Source organism: Hetaerina americana, unplaced genomic scaffold, assembly GCF_022747635.1.
Source record: "Hetaerina americana unplaced genomic scaffold, ioHetAmer1.1.p SCAF_2, whole genome shotgun sequence".
NCBI classification, from domain to species: Eukaryota; Metazoa; Arthropoda; class Insecta; order Odonata; family Calopterygidae; genus Hetaerina; species Hetaerina americana.
The window spans coordinates 27726613-27745257 of NW_027286763.1; the positions used below are offsets into that span (position 1 = coordinate 27726613).

The 18645-nt window shown below is 38.4% G+C and overlaps 1 protein-coding gene across 1 annotated transcript in view; it reads right to left on the reverse strand.

Annotated features, from left to right (window-relative positions):
- Positions 1-18168, reverse strand: part of LOC139687640 (retinitis pigmentosa 1-like 1 protein) — a 72499-nt gene extending 54331 nt beyond the window's left edge. The window contains exons 1-6 of the mRNA XM_071584881.1: positions 17952-18168; positions 17368-17421; positions 11703-11873; positions 11192-11326; positions 9126-9388; positions 1095-2990 (exon numbers count right to left, since the gene is read on the reverse strand). Of these exons, the coding sequence (XP_071440982.1) occupies positions 1095-2990; positions 9126-9388; positions 11192-11326; positions 11703-11873; positions 17368-17421; positions 17952-18003 (2571 nt within the window). The 5' untranslated portion in view covers positions 18004-18168. The remainder of the gene's footprint in view (positions 1-1094; positions 2991-9125; positions 9389-11191; positions 11327-11702; positions 11874-17367; positions 17422-17951) is intronic.
- Positions 18169-18645: the final 477 nt, after the last annotated feature.

Consider the following 18645-nt stretch of genomic DNA (forward strand, 5'->3'; position numbering starts at 1 on the left):
TTGAATTACGTAATTATTTTTTTAATTTTTTATTAGCAATTTTAAATGCTTTTCAAAAAGTATAATTCTTACTATAATTTTTTGTTCAGTTTGTACATGTCGGGACTAATTGTTTGCTCGTTTTTTTCCTGATTGGTCTTTCCACTATGAAAAGCCAGTGAAAGGCTACTAATCTGTTTTCATCTGTAATCTCTTGAATGTGTTGTGTTGTCATGGCGTTGATATATAGCTGCTTATTCAGACTTTGTTGAGACGATGGAAATGAGAGCACTGCTTTGTAATCATTTTGGTTTCTCTTGCCATCCATCCTATCTAATCAATTGCGCCCTGTGTAATGGATTACATTGTCAGCAGTTCTCTGTGAATTAAAACTTGGTTTTTTTCTGCCTTTAGATTGTAAGCACATTGCCGCAGTCTCAAGGAAAGGGGAAAAGTCCCAATTTGACTCAGTGAGATCAGCCTTTTCAACAAAATAGAACTATGCAGAGGCTGACAAAAAAATTTGCAATTCACTGGTTTTTCTTTATTTTTTATAATATTTTCTACATTTCTTTTTGATTCTTTATTATATTTAAATATCGTAGTTTAATTGAAAAATGTTTTTAAAAAAATATTAGTTTTGTGCTTAAAAATCGAAAAATTATTGCTAAAAAAATATTCTTCAAATTTATGATACTGTAATAATTACATTTATTTTTCGGATGATGTAAATCTATTACATCATTATTAACTACAATATTATATTTTAAAATAAAAAAACTGCACATGGATAACTAAACAAATAACTTCATAATGTTTTTTTTCCTAAGGTGATACATTTTCTTAAATTACCCTTCGCACTTCTCACTAGTACCCCTGAAATCCCCGCCGCACTAAGAGGGTTAAGGCTAATATTTACATCCTGCATTCCTAGGCTATAAAAATTAAATAATTTCATCAATATTTTGCGTGATATAAATAAATGCTTCCAAATGATTTTTTCCAAGTAAGAGACAAAGGGTACCATCTCATTGTGAAGTTTGTCCTATACACACCAATACATATTAAGTTTCCTGCACATGTGTATTTTACATGGAGATGTGACATATTTTTACCTTGGTTTGAGGTGGATCATTATTGATGTTACTTGTCGACTTCACTTCCACACCAATACCTTGTCCATCGGCATGCTTATTCATGGAAGGGGGATTGACAGCTTCCCTCATCTGGGAAGGTTTGGCATCTCTCTTAACAGTATCATCTATGACAATGCCTCCTGGTGACGTAGCCCCAGAAGTCTGTTTCAAGCCAGCCTCACTAGAAATCTTCCCATCCCCACTTCCTCCTGAGCCCCCTCTTCTATCCAGCCCTCCCACTCCACCAGCAGCTGTTGGCGAGGTGGTCACTGTTGCCTTCCCTGAGGCACCACCTGAGGGGTTACTCCCCTTCCGAGTAGCAGGGCCCTCAGTTGCCTGGTCGACCACCACTCCTGCCTTGCCCACCCTTTCTCCCCTCCCCTCCCCGACTGCTGCAACTCTGGCAGAAGCAGCAAGTGACTCCCTATTCACATCTGGATCAGATTTGCTAGGCATCACATCAGCTGATTTGCCGCCTTCACTCTGCTTGGCTACAATATCCCTGGGAACTCTGCTCTGCTCTGTTTTGGTGGCATCCTTAGGTGTCTCGACCTTTGGAGGAATGTTGGCATCAGTACTCATCTTGTTTCCATCCTTTGGAGGATGACCAGTTGATGCCATGGATTCAGGTGACTTCTGGTGTGGGACATCAATGGGGATGTTTGGTGGTAACTCTGGGTGCACTACCTGCGCAAGAGTCTCTGCCACTCCCCCCTCTTTCACTAGTTTCCCACCTGCACTTCCTTCCAGTGGCTTCCTGTCTGCCCCATCCACCAGTGGCTTCCTATCTGCCCCACCTACCAGTGGCTTCCTGTCTGCCCCACCTTCCAGTGGCTTCCTGTCTGCCCCACCTTCAAGCGGCTTCCTGGCCGCCCCACCTACCAGTGGCTTCCTGTCTGCCCCACCTTCCAGTGGCTTCCTGTCCGCCCCACCTTCAAGCGGCTTCCTGTCCGCCCCACCTACCAGTGGCTTCCTGTCTACCCCATCTCCCAGCGGCTTCCCGTCTGCCCCGCTTCCCAGTGGCTTCCTGTCCACCCTGCCTTCCAGTGGCTTCCTGTCCACCCCGCCTTCCAGTGGCTTCCTGTCTGCCCCACCTCCCAGCGGTTTCCCGTCCGCCCCGCCTTCCATTGCCTTCCTGTCCACCCTGCCTTCCAGTGGCTTCCTGTCCACCCCGCCTTCCAGTGGCTTCCTGTCTGCCCCACCTCCCAGCGGTTTCCCGTCCGCCCCGCCTTCCAGTGGCTTCCTGTCCACCCCAGCTTCTAGTGGTTTCCTGCCCTTCCCGCCTTCCAATGGCTTCCTGTCCACCCCACCTTCTAGTGGTTTCCTGTCCTTCCCACTTTCCAGGGGCTTCCGGTCTGCCCCAGCTTCCAGAGGCTTCCTATCTCCACCAGAGATTTCAACCTTTTGCCCTTGAGTATCTTGTGAAGGTTTGATATTTACATTGTGATCATGGCCTTTCAAAACATTTGTAGCACCACTAGCTGGAGCTTCAGCTTTATCCCTTTTATCCTCCAAGGGCGCTCCATGCACAGGGCGCTGCTCTGCCTGCTGATTTGCTGAGTGCTCCTCTCCTGTACCTATGTGTCCTTCCCTTCCCATCCCCCTCTCCACACTGTCCTTGCCTTGATCAAGCGACACCTTTAATGGTAATTTAACCTCTTCAGGTTTTACTTTTGCAGATTCCTTGCGAGATTCCTCCACTGAAACACTTGAGCCTACTGGCAAGGATTCCCCAGTTACCTTCCCTTTATTCAGATTCTCAGTCTCCACCCTACTAGAGTCACCTCCCTCCACACTTCCATCAGAATGAGTTTTATACCTTGTTTCTATTCTGGCAGGAGTTGGGTAGGTTGATTTCTGATTTAGCTGTCTTCCCTTAAGCAAGCAAAGAGAAATTAGTATAAGATTAATTAACACTCCTTAGAAATCATTTCAAACATGCATGATTTATACCTCAACATTAAACTAGTAGTTATTCAACCAAAGAAGCTCACCAAGCCACATTAAAATAATGAAATACAGCAGTAACTCATTCTGACCTATCAAATTTTAACTCTTTTCCTAATGAAATACCTTAAAATGCATAATAAGAATAGGGTCAAGATAAAACACTGAGACTTAGCCTGATCCAGTTATTTATACATACACTATGCCTTCCATTTTGCATATGTACTATGCATCTCTAGCTTGTGAATGTATGATTATATGTGTTTGTAATACATTAGATTCTTATTATTTTTTACTAATATGATGGTTGAGCTTAATGGGCATAAAAAATCACAGTCAAAAATGCAGGTCTTGCCACTCCCATTACTCTAGCAAATACTTAGTCCTTAGTTTGCAAGTTGACTGTCAAGTTAAAATGAGTCACATAATAATTTTAATTCAGAAACATTTTGTTTTAAAGGTATTTTATTACCAGCTGTGAAGAGAAAAATGACTGTCAAATGTTTAGTCACTACGAGTAGAAAAACTCTAGGAAATAAGTTACAGAAATACTAATAATGAAATCCTATCACAGAAGATTAGCTCAAAGTCAGTACCAACTTAATCATTTCCCTGTAGCCCAGAACTTCTTTTGTGGTGTTGCATCAGTTATTCCTACACTTCAAGTTTACAAGTAGCATTTCAACCTACAGCGAATCCCATCTATGCTATGCTGCTCAAATCATTTTGTCGAATAATCATATATTTCTACTATTGAGGAGAATGAAATTTTAGATATTTACAGTCTGGTTTCAATTAATTAGCTTGGCTTGTAATCAAGTACCATTTCATGAACTAAAACTCACGTTCATTCAAATTCACCCTCAAATATGCCAGAATTTTTATATTAACTCATTCCATTTAGAATTTTAAGTATCATTAGAGACCTGTGACTCAATGATGGGAAAATAAGATTTTATAAGACCTAATATTTATGAAATGCAGGTCTAAAGGACCTCATCCTTTGTATGTCCTCACTCATACACCACAATTGGGTGGTTAAAGAAAAGAAAGTACTTTTTGGAAGAGTTATTCCTATTCTCCTAACTTGTATCAGTTAACATGTCCACTAATTAATCATAAACCCCCTTCAGAGTAGGGAGAAAAGGGAGAGATACTATAATTTTTTAAGCTAGAGTTGAAACTTGGGTATAAGATTGACATGTATTACAAGTTTTAGTAAAATTAATGTAGTTGGAATTCAATAGTCAATAAAATGCTATAATTAATGAAGTGAAGAAAATAGTATTGGCCAATTGTCGAAACACCATTACAGAAGTTGCTGGGGACCTAAACATATCAATTGGCTTGTGCCATTTGATTTCTACCGATGATTTGGGCATGACAAGGGTTGCCGTGAAATTCATACCAAAATTGCTCAATTTTGACCAAAAACAGCAACGCGTTAATGTTGCTATGAGGTGTTGGATTCTGTCTGCGATGACCCAAATTTGCTCCAGAGGGTCATAACTGGTGACGAATCATGGGTTTATGGTTATGATGTGGAAACTCCCAATCATCCCAATGGAAGCTGCAGCATGAGTCAAGACCGAAAAAAGCACGCGGAGTTCGGTCGAATGTGAAAGTTTTGCTTACAGCTTTCTTCGATTGATGGGGTGTGGTGCATCATGAGTTCTTGCCCCAGGGTAAAATGGTAAATAAGGAATATTACCTGCAAGTTATGTGCAATTTGCATGAAGCAATCTGTCACAAACGCCTGGATTTGTGGAAGAACAAAAATTGGCTTTTGCACCATGACAACGCCCCTGCTCACACATTGTTACTTGTGCATGAATTTTTGGCCAAAAACAACACACTAATGATGCCGCAGCCACCGTATTCCCCAGACCTGCCCCACAGTGACCTTTTTCTTATTCCCGAAACTGAAGAGGCCGATGAAAGGACGACGCTACGCTACCATTGACGAGATAAAGACTGCATCGAAGGTGGAGCTGAACAAGATCACAAAAAATGATTTTTTGAAGTGCTTCGAGGATTGGAAAAAACGTAGGCACTAGTGTATTATATCTAATGGAGATTACTTTGAAGGGGACAAAAGGGATATTCATGAATAAATAAATAATTTTTGAAAAAACACAAAAGTCGCGATACTTTTTAAACAGACCTTGTATACCTCAATAAATGAAATGCTTCATGGATGCCTATCCAGAGAAGGAAAAACATTAGCTATGCTTGTTGCCTTAGCCTATGGTAGAGCTATTATTGCAAAGGGCGAAATGGATGCATCTGAAGAAGATGCTTTTTAACTTAGAAAAGGTGATGAAGAGATACCAAATGAAGGTTGAAAAAAACAGAAGTCATGGTCTACATTAATAATCAAAAGGCAACAGAGATATGTATTATAGGGACTATTTTGCTAGAGTAAGCAGAAGAGTTATGTTTTTTGTGGAGATTGAAATTCGCAATGATGGAAAAAAGAACTAGTTAAATATCCCCATCAAAAAAGTATTATATCAGCTGAATAGTCAACTCACTGCAAGTAAAATAAGCATGGAAGTCAGAAAGCACTGCATTACAACATGTATCAGAGTAAGTTCCTCTACAATGAGGAGGCAAAAACAACATTAGAAAGGAGAGAGAAGTTTGGGATAGTTGGAAATGTGAATGTGGCACAAGGGAGATCAAGGGGCAACGAAATGAAGAGACTAACTTGAAAGAAGTGTGAGAGGATTAACGTAGTAGGGATGACTTCACATGGGATACACATTTGGACACAAATGAAGAGATAGCTGTCCTTGAAAAGGAAGGAATTAACCAGCAAGAACCAGAGGGTGAAAAGATCCAAGAGACGAGATACATGGATGAATACTTGGACCAAATAATGACAGATGTCACAAAAGAGAAACATGTAGACAAGAATAGTTTTGAAAAATAGAACGACGGCTGAGTGGAGAACTGCATCAAAATAATTTTCATTTATTTATTGATGGATTTTTAACTATTCTTATGAGAATATCTTTATGATTACCCATGTTTAAAGTGTGAAGAAATCGCACCAGGCAATAAATATTCAAGACAAATAAATTTAATAAGTAACTCTTAATAAATACATAACATTATTCACATAAACCATCATAAAATGGCTTGGTTTTGTTAATCCTATTTCAAACACTGCAACATGTATAGTTCACCTCATTATGGCACTAAAATTTTTTTGAAGGATAGAACAAACCATACTGGAATTACAACAGGAATATTTTTTATTGATACTTCAAAGTCTTCTTTATGAAAATATTTTCACTCTGGTTTTTTTAATACATTTTTTTATCAAGCACCAGGATATAAACTTCTTAAAAATTGAACATTTATGAATAATAACAGGTAATGATTACAATAGTATCACAAATACTCAGTGGTATGATAGTTTTGTAGTGTATTGAGTAAAACTGATACCAATGATCTCTATCATACAGTCAAAAATAACTTATTCTCAACTTTGCTACAACAAAATTACTATATCCTCTGTGTTACACTATTTACTGACAAGTTTCTGCTGTATTGACACTCACAAAAGAATGAAGACTAGTATTTGAGAAAATCAGTGATTTGTGTGCAAACATCAAAACAGCATGAGGTCAATTTAATGAAAAACAATCATTGGTTACCATTCAAAAGCATGCCATTATCAACCACACTAACTATGGAATCTAACAAGGGTTAAAAAAAATTGGGTTAACTGCAACAAACAAATCTTATAAGATTTCAATTAAAGATCTGGTGCTTTTTTGGCGCGGACTCTTCCCCTGGAGTCAGCTTCTCCATTCCTACCGACAGATTTCATTCTGATGGACTCCAGCATCAAATGTAGGAATGGAGAGACTCGCCCAGGGGAGGGTCTCAAGGGGAGAAGAATCCACCAGACTCCATTAGAATGCTAATAAAACTTCAGGATTATGAAGCAGCATCCTGATTGCCAGGCAATGAAGTACTTACCATGTAAGCCTGCAAACCCAGAGGACAAATATGACTGGTGACAATAGTAATTCACTCCGTAGCTAGAATAATATAGGGGGCACAGCATATGATCTCATTCATTCAAAATAAATGGATCATGGAGCATCAAATCTTTTGTTTCCATGAAATTAGTTTTTTCTAAATTTTATAGTAAGCTGAATGAAGTTTTGTCATGATCATGACATAATTCATTTCTTTGAGTTTGAGCTCGACTTCCTCTCATGGTGTTAAATAAAAATCTAAATTTCTATTACTAATTTACACACATATATGATGAATTCCACTTTTAAAACTACTATACTATTTATACAAACCTCTATTATCATCAAATTGAGTAGTTTCATTGTGTGGTGTGGTGGAAATTGAACGTAATGAATAGCTGAAAGTAGCAATTTTCCACTGGATAGTGGAGAAATGCTACCATCAGTTATTCACTCTATCATCACATTGGAAAATGTATTTGTTTGAACAAAAATATTTCCAATTTTATTTTTAATATCATTACTTATTTCATGTTTCTGTAACCAGACAGTTAATAGATACTATGATTGCTTTTTACTTAAAATCCTAATTCAAGCTGTATTCTGTGCTGGACGGAAACCAGTCCCACTCATAATGAGATGGGATAAAGTACTTTACTGGATACTTGTTTTCATAGGCAATATTATGAAAATTTTATCATGAGGCATATGAGTCAAATGGAATCATCTTTCAGTTCTGAAAATTAAAAAAAATCAAAGACTGTGCCATCAAAGTATGAAATGTTTGGCAAAAAATACATGTGGCTTAAAATTAGGTGACCATTTTAATAAATGAAAAAGAAAAACTTTGTTCCAATCCACCACTTTATTTCAGGTACCACTAGTTTCTTGTACTTGTACCTGAGGATGACGCCGTAGCGTCGAAACTAGTCGTACCTGAAATAAAGTGGTGGATTGGAACAAAGTTTTTCTTTTTCATTTATTAAAATGAACTTCCACAAAGTTGAGGCTGAGACTATTGAGGTGACCATTTCTTTGAACGTGATTGAGCCCCTTCTTACCATTGCAACTGCACATAGTTTTGAGACTATGTTTAATCTTTTGAAGTACAGGAAAAATGTTTAACCATCGAGAATTTATATTGGACAGCTAGGCTTAATGCCTCATGAAAAAAGGTTAGAATGATAGCCCATAAATATGATTTATATAATCAGTGTCACCGGTCAGAATTAATGTAATTTCAATAGCAGGCCATTGGCTGACAACTTGGAAGTATCTGAGCCTGAGGAAATGGCAAAATAAAGTAAAAAGCAGTCTTCTTAAGTATCATTTGTAGTTTGCTCATTTCTATTATGCTCAGATACTAAACAAAGATAAAATTCTGAAAATTACTCACATATGACAAATTAACCATTACACACAGTAATCAACCCTAAGGTCGGTTTGGTAGACGATGGCAGAGTTCACCCAGTACTAAGCCCAACATAAAATTTGAAATTTCAGACCCCCTACCCTGATTTGAAATACACAAATCAGGGTACGGGGGTCTGTTCCTTTCCCTGTGGCGGTTATGGTTACCCAGGAAGATCTGGTACCCAAAAAATCACAAAGCTTGGGTGGAGCTGAGGGTGCCCAAAGAGACTTGCCCGGGAATCAAATCCAGGCCCTCTGGTCAATAATTCAACGCTCTACCCCTGGACTACAGCAACCAAATATGATACATTAATGAAAATTATTTCCATGATTATAAAAAAAAAACATTTAAGATAGGAATGGTACCCAGGGCAAGAAATCAACATATCAGATCTCTCAGTGACCAAGTCAAACTCCATGGTCAAAGGCCCTTCTCAGATATTTCTCAGCATCCATGCATATTTATCAACCTCTGGATTGCAGAGCCTTAGGCACATACTGCTACCTATTATCCTCAAATGTTGATTAAATGGCCCATTCTTCCCAAGTCCCATATGTCACTGGCATTCTGGATGACCCAAGCAGCCTTCACTCGCTGCAGACAATACCTGCCTCCAGGAGGAGGCAGCAGCCCATCCCCTCCACATCCACTCACCTGACTCTCCCCTCCTCCTTCCTCCTCATCCTCCTCCTCTCCTCCATCCCCTTCCTCTTCACCCTCCCCTTCCCCCTCCTCCTCGCTCATGTCGGGTGCATCCTCCTCGATGCCTTCATCATCATCCTCCCCGCTCCTTGCCTCCTCCCCACTTTCTGTCACCCCTGGAATCCCCCGACTCAGCAGCTCCTCCAGGCCCTCGTCATCATCCTCATGATCTGCATCACCCTCCTCTGACCCTTCCTCCTCCTCCTCTGAATGCCCTGGATGCAGAATGGAAAATACCACCAGAGATTTGAGTCAATACTGCTCGTGAACTTGACTGCTGATTGTGAAAACTGCATAGTTTAGGTTCGTTTATCATGATTGCACTACATAATAAAATTATTCATTGGCCTTACCTACTCTTTTAAGATTTTTAACAATTAATGATCAATCATATTTAAGTAGTTAGTCATATATACTCAAGCAGTAGTAGCTTATAGCCTTTCCTTCTGCATAAGATCTGGTAAATTTCAGAAAATATTACACATTAACACTATCATTTTCATGAACTTTTGCTGTATTTTTTAAGATGATATTTAATCTAGCACTTTAAAAAATAAAGGCTACTCCCATGACATCAATTCTTATTGGTATACATCCATTTTTGATGCATTAGAAAAAATATTGAGAATTTACTACACAACACTTTTGACTTACAAGGTATCAAAAAGCAATCAAAACATCAAAGTTTCAGGAAATGGCTATCACCTGCTATCAAATACTTTAACAAACTTAAAACTGCTAATAATTATAATAATGGTGTAATCACTATTATTTTTTATTACTTTAAAGCCTCGTTGAATTGTTTTATTACTTTAAAGCCTAAAACAATATTAATCATTTCTACCAAAGAAGAAGTGAAGCTCAGTCCATGTTAATGGAGTATCTTCTAAATTGTACTGTCCTATCTAATTAAAATAGTGCTGCATGTAGCCATCACAAGCCACTAAAGGAAAATGTCTCCCATTAAAAGTAATCACTCAAAATGACCCTTTGGGTATTGCTGTATAATATCTATCTTCTCTTGTTCACATTAGTGACTTTCTTAAAATAATACATTGGACTTTGATACATCCAGATTCCAAAGAAAAGAACTTTAAAAAAATATTCAAATGACTTCATACTTTCTCAGTAAAATGACTTTTGCCATTTTATCTATGCCTTAAATATTAGTCCAATTGACCAGGAATGTTTTTAATTCAATGGTTTCTTTATTATTAGGGCAGAAGCAAAGATTATTAATAGTAAAAAAAATACTAAAATAAATGTCTATCCATGAGTGTGAATCAGCGAATCCTGAGCTTTGGTCCTCTGGTCTATGTCACAAATCAGAGTGACTTTCTTCTTCTACTGGTGTGCTTATTGCTTCTGTTGAAGTGGATTGTTTTTATTCTTGAGCTATGGTGAGATTCTCATTCAATATCGGTAATAGAAAGGGAATCTCCAGGGAGTCAGCACAGCCTCCTCTGGCCCTTCCATGTTTCCCTTCAGCATTCTAAATGAAAGGCATTATGGCTCTGGGTCAGATGGAAGAGGATTCTAGTGATGGGAGGTTAGGGATGACCCACCACCCAAACACAGGCCCAGCACAAGGGGCATATGGTGATAAAGTAAAGGGGAAGTTTTGAAGTCAATTCTCAATTAAACCCAAATTCCACATTACCACAGTTCAAGCATTACACTGCATGCACTTTGGTCAAAAAGCTTCTCAAATCCAAACATGTCTTTTCTGTTCTTTTCTCTGAACATTCTTCCTCCTTTTGGAGTGCCACAAATAATAAATCCAGCTGTCCAAAAATGATAACTTAAATACTATTAGCATTTATTTTACCCTACAAGTCTCCAGCAAAATTAAGGGTTCATTGCCATCACAATTGACAAAGGAAGACTAGGGAGGGAAGGTTCACCAGCATTATCCATTGCTGCACCATATAGGTGGCTATTAATATTTATTAGCGGACAGTATAATAAATGTATGATCAACAAATATTCCACTCTTTCCCGGAAAGAGCGGCACCTACCGCCACCATGGCCATCATCCTCTTCCTCTCCTTCATGATCCTCCTCTTCTCCACTCACATCATGCTTTTCTGGCGTTTCATCAACCCAGCCAGCAAACAGGCTTCCAAAACGTGACTCCTCGGTTGGAATATCAACTGAAATATACATTTGTCACCACTTATATTTTTCTTGCTAACTTAGAGATAATGCTCTTATACAAGAGGCTATAACAAATGAAAACACACTGGCAAAGAACATTGTATGAAATATGCAACTTAATCTTTATTTGTTGAGAATTCCCAAGCACATCTCAAAAGTAAGAACTGCCTTGCCCGATTGAATGGCGTAGATTATCTGGACACAATACAATGTTGAGAAGGATCAGTCGCTTTTCTTTGGTTTTCACGTTCACCATCTTAGCTTAACATGAATAAAACTATGGCGAACCCTTGATTAGGGCAACAAGTTTTGATGGCAGGCTTACAAGAGAGAGGAGACACCTTGTAAACCAGTAGGAGAGGGCGCACTCACCATCTGAGGTCCCTCGGTACTCGAGGATGACCACAGCTGCCGTGCCAAGGAGGCCAAGGAAGAGGATGAAGAAGATCACCTTGGAGATGACTCCGCCACCTGTCTTGCTCTCCGTCTGGATGTGCATCCGCTCATCACCAGGTGCCAGAGGTGGTGCACCATCATCCTCCTCTGAGCAGCAAATTACACAGGATGGGTGAGCACAACAGACAAATCCATGCGCACACTAATCAAGCAAAATAAGGAGAGACTCTTGCTCTCCCTGACACTCTCCCCATCTCCCACCTCACTCTCACAACCACGAGTCAAGCCAAGAAAACACACACAAATAACACTGCTCCCTGCCCATCAACCCTCCAAAATTTAAGTGAACGCACCCATTATAAACTGGTAAACATTTTTTCATTGGAATAATACTGCAAACAGAGAGTTACTTTTCGTTAACGATTAAAACACTTGGTTTAAAAATGGCAAGAGAGAATTGACAGGGGAATAGTCCAATACATAATATACACATACATCTTAGGAAAAATATTCCAGATAAAAATACTGAAAGAGGACGTTGTACTGAGTGATGCACAATGCTCTGTCATTTATTTACTATGCACGTATGCATGGTAATATGATTCTCCAAGAAATAAATTATTACTTGATTAGACTGGACTTTGAGTCCCAATTGGCTAATTAGTTTTGAGACAGCTAATCACACCACCAAGTCCCCTCCAGTATTCCAAGAGAGGAATTGACTGAAGTCACCAAAGAGGTCACACATGAATAGTAAGATGGAGACTTGTGTATGGTACCAGGTGAAGTCAGGTGATTGTGTTGGTGATTAAAATTAAATGATTTTCCACACCTTTATCGACATGTTTATCCCAGAACTTAAGAATGACAAAAACTATTCACATTTAACAGAACATCGTGTATATGATGTCACTTTTGAATAACAATATAAAGGAACTGGAATTTCTTTAATACGTGTACTAAATCAGACTCAAATAATACAACAATCATTGGTGAGGACGTAAGTTGATTTTGCAGTCACTCAAAAATATGAAAGTGAGGTAAATGAATTCATGAGGTAACAGCCATTTGGAGTGAACAAGCTGCAGCTGTCAGGGCACCAAAAAAAGTGAATTATGTTATTTTCCTCAGTTATGGAGTGAAGCTGAAGCATTACAATTTCATCCACATAAACAAGCAAAACAATTTTCTCAGCAGCCATCAAAACAATCTAGTTATTTTTGCAAATTTCAGGGCAACCTTACTTAGCTGGTGGCCAAAGAGAATTAGTATATCCACTACATTCCAATGAAAGATAGATCAAGCCTTCATTGTTAAACAACCTCACACTTTCTGCAAGCCAATGAAGTGCCCCACACTTCACTGGCTCAATTTATAACCAAACATAACATCAAAGGTGCGACGAACACCGATGGAAAATATTTGTGATGGGAAGATGAGAGACATAGAGCTGCGAGAAATGCAATACAGTTAACATGATGCTATCCATTCCCTCAATGCAAGAGAAACCATGCTCTTGCATATCTCATTACATCTTCGACAGTGTTTCGTGGAGAGTAAATCAGAGAGGGAGAAGAATAAAATGCACATTGGTCATCAAGTGCGCTGCAGTGTTAGTGCATTCATGGTGAGGGCAGATGAGCAGTAGGAATGGGGATTTGAGGTGACACAGGAGGTCAAATTGAAGCCAATGTCTGCTCCAAATGCAAAGGGAGGCCACACCTCGGCATCACCAACATGGCTTTCACATGAAGAATAGGTGGAGAGAACCAGGGTAAGCAAAAAGCTGTGTTTCTCTGACTGAAATCAACATGCTTTGAGGAAATCTGATAACTATTCAATGATCTCCATTAAAATACCCCAGTCGAGCAAAAACTATGCATACGGCACACAGTTTTGCTAGGAAATAATAAACAGATAACCTTATTTCTTATTACTTTGCATTCAAATTTATTAATTTCATCACAGAGGGGGAAATATGATCAAACCCTAGACCTTTATCTTCATTTGAGCAAAACTTCTCCTTTCCTTATATCTGTTAATATTTCAATCCTCCTCTTTCCTCCAATTTACCAAAATTTATCCCAATCTGAATACAACCCCTGGGCAGTAAAAAAGGTCTGTTAAAAAAATGAAGTAACTGCACGCAAAAGGCACCAATGCAACATAGTATAAATCCTATTTAAGTTTTGCTGTGTAATAGCATGCCTTCCTCTTCCTCATCATTTTCATTAGCTTCCTCATCTATCCTCCCCAATAAACTCCCATTTCTCTATTTGTCAATCTGTTACACTTTCACCCTTCTTCCCCAAGGTCACATTCAAACTTTCAAATACTGCTTTCCTTCTTCCCTGGATAAAATATTGTCCATATGTAACATCCATACAAAGCTGAAACTCTCACAAAACTTAGCAAACCTCATTCTTAAATGATTGGAATCCTTTTCTTGGATAACATTCCTTCCACCTTCTCAAACACTCCCTTCTTATTGTTATTTTCCTTCTTTTTTCTTCCACAAGGCTATTCCATGTTACTAAACTACCCAAATATTTAAAAGACTATATAAACATAACAGTTTCAGGTTTAACTTTGTGGAATTCCTTCATGATGAGGGTAAAAAAGAAACTACACTTCCACAATAAAGATTTAATATCATGATGCGCAGCATCCAAACCATGGTTGTGAAATATTATATCTTTATTGTGGAAGTGTATAGTTTCTTTTTTACCCTCATTAAAAGATTTTACCTGATCTACCACTTTCCCTTCGAATTATAAATGAACAACATCATCTAAATTGCTAGCCCTATAACTTTTGCCTTATTGACATTCTTTTCCGGTGCTTGCAAATTCTTCCGTCACTGCAGTACTTCTGATTCCACCAGTAACACTGGGCCATCCGGATACTATTTGCATGGTGTGGTGTTAGGCCATGTGCGATGGCACTGGTATTTACTTTGGTTACGCGCTTCTTGGTATGTAGCAGCTTACTTTTGATTTTTTTATTGACTGAGACTTTGTTTTCAATTGGAATGGGGTCTTTTTTGTGATCAAGATTGGTGTTGAGATGTTTTCTGCATTAGTATTTTTTTGCCTGATTTGATTACTTTTTATGATAGGAATTGTATTTGCTATGTTCATTTTATTTTTTCAAGTTTGATTGAGATTTTTATGATTTGTGTGCCACCTGACACTGTCTATCTGTACATGGGAATGTAATAATAATACTAAATTGCCATAATTTTTTTACTGCCACAACAATTTTTAATATTAGTCATTATAATGGATGCACTCAACAGCAGAGGTCATTTGCACCATTAAGAATAGGTAAATAACTGATCATAGCACTTTTCCACTTGATAACAATTTTTATTTTATGAGTGGGTTTCAATGTATTAAATCATTATCAGGTGACAAACTGATGCTGTGTGCCATCTTATATACATGTATGATTCTGGAAGGAGGGGAGTGGATGTGGTAGGAAACGAGGGGAGGAGGGAGTTACTCAATTTGTTATTAAGGATAGATGGGTAATTTGACAGGGGTTGAATATTCAGGGAATAGGAGGAAGGATGGAGAGAAATCATAGACACCAAAGGGACCACAGCTTACCATCACACTTGACGGATGATGAACTACCCAAAAGGGGTTCTACACAGCACACCCCAAGTAGGGATCGGGATACCAAAGAAAAATGCTGCCATCCTCTGGATTTGAACCCAGCCCTAAGGGTGTGAAGCCTGCACATTGGCCATTCCAATTTCCACAATGCTCAGTGTTACAACAATACTCCTCAACAAACAACAATCCAATCCGGACAAAGCCAGGAAAACAAGAGCCTGTATTCTCAAAGCCCAGAAAGGGAGGACATGGAGAATAGGAACATAAAAACAAATATTAAATGGGCACTTGAAAGTGGAATGGGATTGTCAAGGCTGGCAAATATGGAAGAGGCCAGGATGAGAGGGGATTTTAAGCATCATGGCCAATTATGGGGATAGGAAGGAGCCATGGACTTTGAGGGAGGGAGTCAAGCGTGAACGATAGACATAAGAGAACACTCGCACAGTCAATGAACTCTTGGTGGTGACATTCCTCCACCAACAACGGAAGAAAACAGGGAGTAGGAGGGTTGAAGGGGCAGGAGTGAGAGGAGAAGGTGCCACAGAAAAAGATGGTATAGTGGAGTTTGTCAAGACCTAGGAATTAATAGATCCAGATCTGGGCCAACTCAAAGAGCCTAACCTCTCGCCTGGTATCAGAATCAATGAGAAATTGTAAGATGGCATGGCAAAAACATTAGTACAAATGATATGGGAGGCAGAATGCTTAGGTACAAAAAGAATGGACAGGGAGGTGAATTTACTTGAAAAACAGTGGTTATTTATGTGAAGGGAGAAGGAAGCTGTACATTCTCCAAAACATAAAGATGGGATGTTTGCAGATAATGATATGGGAGAGAAGGCTATGGTGGGAATGGACGAGGGGACATGTCTTACAGCATGGGTGGCTGCAGGGAATGGTCAACGGAGAAGTGGCCTCCCAAGATATATTGTTTTGTGGACTTTATGGACCTTGGGGGAATAGAGAAGAGGCCATTACACTATTTTTATAAGGGGTAAAATTCTTTCCATATACATTGTATGTACTCATCAGAAGTAAGCAGGTTGATTGTGTTGGGCGTCAATAGTTTGCAATGTGAAGTGTTTGTGGATGGAAGTAGAATTTTCTTTTTTAAAAGCATTCCATGTTTCAAGAGTTGAAAGTGTATGTTATCAAAGAATCTGTAGAAGTCAGGGGACCTGTTAAAAATTTGATGTCCAATGATTGAAAGGGGATAGGCTGGTTGAGCGTTTGGTCGATTAGTGATGGAAACTACTGTAAAATCTGTAGGTTTCACTGTAAAAATCGATGGTGATTTATTAGTTTTGTGCGTATTGATGCATAAAACGTATGTTTTTGAAGGGAAATATCAATTTAAAGGCATGCAATTGCAGAGTCCGAATCAGACGAAAAGAATTGTATCAAGAATGATGATTTTACCCTTGAAATGAAATATGAATGGAATCTCCGTCATGTGTGCGTAGGAGAAAGACGTCGTCAACAAAGCAGGTACATACAATTGGAGTGAGGGTTTTGCCAAAGGGGAATATGTGTTCTAAGTGACCCATCAAGAGGTCGGCATATCCTGATATTAAAGTGGTCATCTTTTGAAAGTGTTGTCAGTGCAATTGTGGAAAGTGGCAATAGCAAGTAAGTGCTGAAGTGGGTACTTCAATTAACGACGTTCCTGATTTCTCACAACATATGAGAAATAAGACCAATAATTGTGTTGACTACTGCGGTGGTGGGGGAGAAAACCATTAAATTTTAAATAAACTTTATCAAAATGAAATCCTCTGTCGTCGTCTCTCGGTCAGTGAAGTATCAAGAATTATTTTTAATGACCAAAAACTTTTCCGGGAGAGACTAGATTTTATATTTCATGTTAGGTGAAATTAGCTTGAGGAAAAAAACAAAAATCATCGTGCACAAGAGTTCGGGTCTGAAGGGAAGGGTGCAAAAAATAGGAAAATAAAAATCATAAGCAAAACATGTTACTCATAACATTTATCATTCACATGAATAGTAGGTGACGTTACCAAATGATGTTTTCAACTTTCCAGTTGCTTGTTCAGCTTGGACATTTCCAACATCTGGAATTGCATATTGTTAAAACATTTGCATTAAAATTCGAAGTAATTCATTCATTTTTATAATACGCCACGGAAAATTAAAATAGCATCTGATACTTGGCAAAGCAATATAAGGATGAAATGGCGAAAATTCTGTACGCGAAACATCTTTCTTGAAATAGTTTTTCACCAGGACTTGGCTTATGTAGCAACCCTGAAATCTATTATTAGAACATCCCGTTCTACGAACGCACACATGATACCATCAGCAGAACGTAAATTCCAGAAAATAATAACATTGCAATTCAAATAAAATCAGAGGATATTTTCCCTGATTAAACTTTAAGGGATGACTTTGTTCACTACACTAGACCCCAAACGAAAAATAAATTTCAAGCGTTCACTGTAAAGAATCACAAACCCTTTAACAATTGCAAATAGGTACAAATTAAAATTCTGGGCATTTACACATGAATAAAATGTTTCGTCATCAGGTATTTATTAATTAAAGTTAACTAATGTCAGTTAACAAATTATTATTTAATACCTACCTTTTTTGCGTCTTTTATTTCCTCGCTTCCTCGGCGTTGAATCCCCAGACATGGCGATAGGAGTTTCTTCTCACTCAGTACAAATGATATGTATTTTATTTAAACCATGAGATACCGATCCACCTACGACCCATTCGTCACATCTGGATACGTGTGGCTGCGAACCGCTAGCGTGACCGGCTGGCAGAACCGGTGTTGAGGGAGGTATTTTTTAGCAGGTAATTTTTTTTGCGAATGAAATTGAATTATGATAAATAAATTGCTTAATAAGGGCATCAATTACTCCAGAAAGTATTTTATTTCATTTCAATATAAATTATGAACTTTATTTAATTCAAATAATTATTCCAGGCAACAATATCTCTCACGATGACACTGCTTCCACGGCATTCTTACAAACTTCTCTAGAATTGACTCTTCCCTGGGAGGTTCGGGTTGTTAGAGCTGCCGTACGATAGCGGCGATTGCAACGGGAGTAAATTTAACTATTTGAATAATTAATTTTAACGTATATATTCTCTTAAAAATAATTTTTAATACTTTAAATTTTGAGATATAGCTTTTATGAATATAAAAGGTTTAATAGTTTATTCTAAAGATGTAAACATTTTCTTTATCTATTCTTGGTTGACCAATCCAGATGGGGCATTGTTTGGTGATTTGGCCAATAGACAGTCGAGTTGATATTTTTAAA